The sequence below is a fragment of the Brachyhypopomus gauderio genome, chromosome 21 (assembly GCF_052324685.1).
Source record: "Brachyhypopomus gauderio isolate BG-103 chromosome 21, BGAUD_0.2, whole genome shotgun sequence".
NCBI classification, from domain to species: Eukaryota; Metazoa; Chordata; class Actinopteri; order Gymnotiformes; family Hypopomidae; genus Brachyhypopomus; species Brachyhypopomus gauderio.
Window position 1 is genome coordinate 8,410,173 of NC_135231.1, and position 7,791 is coordinate 8,417,963.

General features: G+C 47.5%; 1 protein-coding gene across 1 annotated transcript in view; it reads left to right on the forward strand.

Annotated features, from left to right (window-relative positions):
- The window catches only part of prdm5 (PR domain containing 5), a 43,957-nt gene that overhangs the window by 3,281 nt on the left and 32,885 nt on the right, over nucleotides 1-7,791 (forward strand). Inside the window, exons 4-8 of the mRNA XM_076983656.1 lie at nucleotides 1,253-1,427; nucleotides 1,591-1,768; nucleotides 2,137-2,232; nucleotides 2,485-2,606; nucleotides 3,588-3,667. Of these exons, the coding sequence (XP_076839771.1) occupies nucleotides 1,253-1,427; nucleotides 1,591-1,768; nucleotides 2,137-2,232; nucleotides 2,485-2,606; nucleotides 3,588-3,667 (651 nt within the window). The remainder of the gene's footprint in view (nucleotides 1-1,252; nucleotides 1,428-1,590; nucleotides 1,769-2,136; nucleotides 2,233-2,484; nucleotides 2,607-3,587; nucleotides 3,668-7,791) is intronic.

Below are 7,791 nucleotides of genomic sequence, written 5' to 3' on the forward strand. Positions count from 1 at the left end.
ACACACACATATACACACACACACATGCACTACAACACACACATGCACAGACACCCATGCACACACTAGACCTCCACCTTTCTGCTTCTCTCTCTTGCTCTCTCGATCTCTCACTCTCTCTTTCTCTCTCTCTCGCTCTTTCTCTCTTTCTTCTCATCCGTCCTTTTCTGTCCTATTGACTAAATTAAGTGGATAAATTGTGGAATTCAGATCTCTTTCTATTTCTCCCCCCACTCCTACTTATAATGGCAAGCACATTTCTATATATTAAATATAATCTTTCACAATAAAAGTGTTCATGGCATTTTAAGGCTCTAGATGGGAGAGACCATTTTGTTTCAAACTTTGAAGACTTCACTTCCTACATACATACGTACATAATCAGAATTTATAGATGATAGCTTTCACACTCACTGAGTTTGTCATTAAAGTTTTAATATTGACAGTTGCAGCTTTTATGATCTCTCTCTCTCTCTCTGTCTGTCTGTCTCTCTCTCTCTCTCTAGATGTGTGATTTTAAGGACAGATTGCAGACAGATTAATGAAAGATGAGACATTTGTGGTTTCTGTTTGACCCCTTTTAGGATGTGGAGGTTTGATAAGGGTAAATTTAGGGTTTCCCAGGGCTTGACCTTTGAACTTAATCAGGAGAAACACACAAACTGCCGTGTGTGTGTGTGTGTGTGTGTGTGTGTGTGTGTGTGTGTGTGTGTGTGTGTCTTTGATTATCTATTTCTCTCATCCAGTCTGCACAACATTACTTTGAAATGTACAATCTCAGCCATAGAAGCTTAGATATTCATCATAATTAGGCTCTCATTTCTGCCTGTGTGTGTTTATCTTAAGCTGCATCTTTATTAGAGTTTGTACTGTGGCTGGTGTCTACTGCAGTGCTGGTAGTGATCAGGGACCCATACGTCTCCCGTCAGACGTGATTTCAGCCCTCCCTATTTGTGCTTCATCTCCTTATGCCACTTGGGTGAAATTCAGAACAAGCTTTGATCTGCTGTAAATTAGCCAAGTTCAACTTCCCAAACTTGTCAAAATCATGTGACCTTTTCATTCCCTAACCGACTGTGTGTTATTTCTGGGTTTGGGATGCCTGTTACTTATTAATTATTATCATTTTAATAACATATTTTTATATCATTTATAACATGATCAGAACTAATCAAAGGAAATGTGTTTTTTTTGGCATTAGCATTTGCTGCATCATACGTGGTCCTGCTTCATTGTCTGCCCTCTTTGGTAGGATGGAGAGAATATCTTTTACCTGGCGGTGGACGACATAGAGACAGACACAGAACTTCTGATTGGCTATCTGGATAGTGACATGGAGGAGGAAGAAGAAGACGAGGAGGAGCACGAGGTCCTCGGAGACGAAGATGAGAACAGCAAAGAGAGCAAACACCTCAACACAGAACCAGGTGCGCTGGTGCACGTGCCCATACGCTCACGTGCCCATACGCTCACGTGTGCACGATCACACGTGGAGGAGCAGCTCCCAACGAACCGTGCGCATGCCGGCGTGTTCTTCTTGGGCAGTGGAAGTTAATCTGTGGAACGTGTGCCGTGTGCTGGTGTATGTAGAGTCGGTGATTCAGAAGGAGGACCACCCGTGTCTCCTGTGTGAGAGCAGCTTCCCCAGCGAGGAGGTCCTGGCGGAACATCTCCAGAGCCTTCACCAGAGGGCCAGCGCCGAGGAGAAGGAGTTCAAATGCCGAAACTGCGGCAAAGAGTTCCCTGTCAGACAAGCGCTGCAGCGGCAGTCAGTACACACACACACACACACACACGCACACACGCTCGCACGCTCGCACGCTCGCACGCACACATAGCTGAGCTACCACATCGCTGATGCCCTTACAGAAATGCTTTGGGGGAAAATGCCGTATTCATTTCCTCCTGGAGCTCTGGGTGTGAGGGAACCTTATTATCATAATTAACAATCAGCATTGCATGGGCTTGAATTGCCAAAGTGTAGCCAAAAAGTGTTTTCTAGGTCTGCACTCTTCAGTCATCTTGTTGATTTGCCAGTAGTTTCAGACACCTGATTCTCGTTTTGGATGCTTGTCTGTGCAGTCCCAGTGTGATATATGGTATATGAGATATATGAGCATTGGGTTTGGTTTATAGTGTACTCCACTGTACTGAGAGTCTGGCATCAGCAGGAGACGCTTCTCACGTCCATCAGTGTACGCTTTGTCACAGTTCCTTCTCCTCCGAGTCCAGGTACGCACACACACTCTCTCACGCACACACACAACACACACATCCACACTAATGCACATGTATGCATGCTGTTTAAATGATGAGTGTAATTCCAGAACTTAACTTTGTATGTGCACGTGCCTCTGACTGTGTGTGTGTGTGTATGTGTGTGTATGTGTGTGTGTATGTGTGTGTGTGTGTGTGTGTGTGTGTGTGTGTGTGTGTGTGTGTGTGTGTGTGTGTGTGTGTGTGTGTGTGTGTGTGTGTGTGCAGCTTTGAGCAGCACAAAGAAGCATGTAGAGGAGATGCCAGATTTATCTGTAAGGCTGAAAGCTGTGGGAAGAGATTCAAGAGTAAAGATGCCCTGAAGAAACACAAAAGCAACGTTCACACTGGTACAACACACACACACACACACACACACACACACACACACACACACACACACATTTGTCATTTGCCCTGCAGAGGTGTTGAGGCTTCAGAACATGCCCTGGCCCTCCACGTACTAATTATCCAGACGGCTAATCCAGCCACACTAATCTGAGCTGTCCGACAGCTGTGCTAATCTGTTCATTCAGCATCCACAGAGAGCGACATTAGATGCATGATATCTTCTCTCTCTCTCTCTCTCTCTCTCTCTCTCTCTCTCTCTCTCTCTCTCTCACTCATTCTCTCAGTCATCCTCTTCTCTCTGCACTTCCCTGCCCTCTGAATCCTCTCTATTACCACTCTACGTTTTCAGTAGGGGCATTAAGAGGCATGGTTATCAGAGCGAATCCTTCTGATTGGGCGATCTGAGACTGTTTGACACTCTAAGGCTGACCTGCATCAGCAAATGACAGATCCTACTGTTGTGGTTTAAAGTGTGTGTATGTGTATGTGTGTGTATGTGTGTGTGTGTGTGTGTGTGTGTGTGTGTGTGTGTGTGTGTGTGTGTGTGTGTGTCTCCTACATCCATTTAATAGGCCCCTTTATAGCCTTTAAAAGCTCTAAAGAGATGCTGAGTAGATAGAAATCTAATAAATACAGAGCCTGTGTTATTAAAGGCCCATTTCTCCCATTACCAGTCTTTAGCTCAGCAAAACAGCTGGCGGTTGACCTTCGACCCTGACTAACCGTTTGTCGCGTTTGGTGTCTTTTACCTGACCCCGCATGCCTCGGCCAATCAATTACTCCACCCCATCCTTGTCATGGGGTGGTTTCAGCTGCTGTGCAACTGAGCTACATGAAGAACGGCTCTGTGTCTAGTGCCTCTCACCTTGTACTGTCATTGACTGCTGATTCATTGTGTGTGTGTGTGTGTGTGTGTGTGTGTGTGTGTGTGTGTGTGTGTGTGTGTGTGTGTGTGTGTGTGTGTGTGTGTGTGTGTGCAGGTAACGCTCGCAGGAAGCTCATATGCGCCATCTGCAATAAGAAATGCTCCTCTTCAGTCAACCTGCAGGAACATCGCAAGGTCAGACCGCCTGCCTCCCTCCGTCCCTCCCTCACGCCCTCCTCCTCTTCTGCTCCCTCCATCACACACCTCCATCCCTCCACCTGCCCCACCCTGGGTCTGCTCGCTTCGTCTCCTGCGTCTCGTCTCGCGTCTCCTCACGAGGAAGCTCACGCTTGCTCTTTCTCGCCTCTCTGTGGGGCTCGGGCTCGAATTCCAGCTTTCCAAATATACTTATCGCTTCCAGCATATCTCTGTTTCTCTGACATTCACATAGCCGCACACACACACTCTCTGTCTCTCTAACTCTCTGTCTCCCTCTCTCCTCCCGCCTCTCTCTCCCTGTAGGAGGTGAGGTTTATGTTGACGTTGTAACATTTTTCCGCCGGCGTGAGCACAAAGGGAAGGTCGTCTTTTGTTTCACAAACTCGTCCCCACGGCCCCCGTGAAATCGAAGAGAGAAAAGGATCAGACGCTCCGCTGCTGGCCTTGGCGTCGAGCGTCCTGCTGGCTCTGAAAGGCCACGTGCAGCTCCAGCTAATAATGCCAGCACAGGACCCGGTCCACCATAAAGCCACACCGAAGAACGGAGCCGCCTGCTTTTGGATCCTTGGCAACCGGGCCCAGAAAGCCATGCTTAGACTGAGGTGCTGGATACAGCTAGTTAATCTAAGAGATTGTAGACCAGCGGATCTTCAGGAAAATGTTGGTGTGGTGAGAAACGGTGAAGTTCCTCAAGGATGCGAGTTTTCAGATGTAGGTCACACCCTCTGCTGCCAATTCCTGTCACATCTTATCTGAATGAGCCTCGTCACCAAGTGTAAGTCTGAATAATCTGGTTCAGAGCAGAACGCTCCAGGGTAATCCCAGTCCAACTCACATCAAAACAGACCTACTCTACAGCCATCCCAGTCCAACTCACATCAAAACAGACCTACTCTACAGCTATCCCAGTCCAACTCACATCAAAACAGACCTACTCTACAGCTATCCCAGTCCAACTCACATCAAAACAGACCTACTCTACAGTTATCCCAGTCCAACTCACATCAAAACAGACCTACTCTACAGCCATCCCAGTCCAACTCACATCAAAACAGACCTACTCTACAGCTATCCCAGTCCAGCTCACCTCAAAACAGACCTATTCTACAGCCATCCCAGTCCAACTCACATCAAAACAGACCTACTCTACAGCTATCCCAGTCCAACTCACCTCAAAACAGACCTACTCTACAGCTATCCCAGTCCAGCTCACCTCAAAACAGACCTACTCTACAGCTATCCCAGTCCAACTCACATCAAAACAGACCTACCCTACAGCTATCCCAGTCCAGCTCACCTCAAAACAGACCTACTCTACAGCTATCCCAGCCCAACTCACATCAAAACAGACCTACTCTACAGCTATCCCAGTCCAACTCGCATCAAAACAGACCTACTCTACAGCTATTCCAGTCCAACTCACCTCAAAACAGACCTACTCAATGGAAATCCCAGTCCAACTCACCTCAAAACAGACCTACTCTACGGCCATCCCAGTCCAACTCACCTCAAAACAGACCTACTCTACGGCCATCCCAGTCCAGCTCACCTCAAAACAGACCTACTCTACAGCCATCCCAGTCCAACTCACATCAAAACAGACCTACTCTACAGCTATCCCAGTCCAGCTCACCTCAAAACAGACCTACTCAATGGAAATCCCAGTCCAACTCACATCAAAACAGACCTACTCTACGGCCATCCCAGTCCAACTCACATCAAAACAGACCTACTCTACAGCCATCCCAGTCCAGCTCACCTCAAAACAGACCTACTCTACAGCCATCCCAGTCCAGCTCACCTCAAAACAGACCTACTCTACAGCTATCCCAGTCCAGCTCACTTCAAAACAGACCTACTCTACGGCCATCCCAGTCCAACTCACATCAAAACAGACCTACTCTACGGCCATCCCAGTCCAGCTCACCTCAAAACAGACCTACTCTACAGCCATCCCAGTCCAACTCACATCAAAACAGACCTACTCTACAGCTATCCCAGTCCAGCTCACCTCAAAACAGACCTACTCAATGGAAATCCCAGTCCAACTCACATCAAAACAGACCTACTCTACGGCCATCCCAGTCCAACTCACATCAAAACAGACCTACTCTACAGCCATCCCAGTCCAGCTCACCTCAAAGCAGACCTACTCTACAGCCATCCCAGTCCAACTCACCTCAAAGCAGACCTACTCTACAGCCATCCCAGTCCAACTCACCTCAGCATTCCCCATCCAACCTAACCCATGCAGTTTGCCTTCAGCCACTGATACAGCCATATGGCTGTTGTCCTAGGACTCACCTCAAATGGACAGATTCCGTCTGGGCTGTCTGACACATGTTGGGGTGGAGGGGTTGGTGCTGGAGATGGTGCTGGTGGAGGGCTTTAACCAGCATCGGTCCACTGAAGACGAGCAGGACAGCGTCACTCCACACTCATTACAGTGGCCCCCCTGCAGGTCCCTCTGAGATCATCAATCATGTCCTACATCTGCTAAGCAGGCTGAAAGCTGCTCAGAAAAAGAAAAAAAAAACACATCCAGACTACGATCCAGGGAAATTCTGGCCACCCACTTCTGGCTGGGAGAAACAGCTCAGTGGGGAGATGGAAGAATATACTTTTATAGGGTTTTATTGCCCATTGCAGGATGTGGTCACTTTTACAGTATGCCATTTAATACATGCAAATGCCTTCATCATATCCCAGTCAAGTGCGTGCTTTCACTCCAGCTGTGAAGAACATCCGTGTGGTTTACAATCCTCCTCATTTACTTTAACACCCCCTCCAAAAAAATTTAAAAAAGATTTTCTGGAGCATCTTTTCCTGTTATCTGGACCAAGGGAGGTTTTTATTCCATCTCTGTCCACTTGATATGCTCTTGATCAGGCCCATTTCAGCATCTCCATCACCTCTGCTGAGCACAGCTGGAGGTCTGTGGAGCCGTGAGGCGACGGAGGAGTCAGCCAGGGCCTCCTCCGTCCCCAGGAGGAGCAGGAGAAGACCGGAGTGCGTCCCCGTCCACAGAGCCGTGTCCATGTGTCTGGTAGAAGCTGGCCGGGGACGTCGGAGCAAACGAGGAGCAAAGCTGAACTCCCACAAATGGACGCCGGTTCTCTCTGGAGCTCATTATTTCTGGAGTTCTAGAAATAGAGATGTTCTGGAATCTCTGGAGTAATTCTGAAATAAGAGATATCATTTTAATCATTTTTACTACTAAACCATTATTGCCACTAATACAGAGTACTGCATCGTATAAAATCCTCACATGACCGTGCTTTGGCTTGTAAAATGACATATGTTTGTCTGCTTTTCAAACACAGAGGTTTTATTTTATTGAAACTGCATGTAAGTGGGCCGTGTAAACTTTGGAGCAACCTAAAATGCTCTTCATTCTACTTCACGTATGTTTTCTTAGTCTCAAGTGATGCGAAGCGTCTAGAAATACCCACTAATATTGCTGCAGTTAAACGATCATCCGTTGGTCTTGAACCCAAAATGTTCAGCCATTTTACTTCATTTCAGCTCAGGCTGCGGGGAGGGGGGGGGCACCTACTGTAACCCGTATTAGTCCGGTCCATGAGTTTGTGTGGTCTTTTGCAGCCCGTGGTAATATTCGTCAACAGAGACACATTGCAAACTTTTATCGAGTGTTATTGTATCCGGCAGGGTAACTGTTCAAACTTCAAACCTCGCCCAGTGAAAGTGTAACTGAATCCCACCAAGGGGAGGTCAAAAACAACCCCGAACTTGTCATTAAAATACCTTGTACACGTTCCAGGCAGAATACACTGAGTCTTTCTCCGCTGCGTCGCGGCTGTGCTTTCTGGACGGTGCCTATGAAGTGTGTGGTTTTCTCCCCCCGTAGGTCTTGGGGTTTGTGTTGTATAAACGTTTGTCCAGTTCCTCATGGATCTTTGACACTTTCTAGCACAGGGTGTCTTGACCAGCCTTGGGACCACATGCTAAAGCCAGTTCATTGTTTCAGCTGCCCAATTATTCTGTGTGTGTGTGTGTGTGTGTGTGTGTGTGTGTGTGTGTGTGTGTGTGTGCATTGAAGGGAAGTGTTGGGTTAGTGCAGGACTGTTATTGTTGTGGAG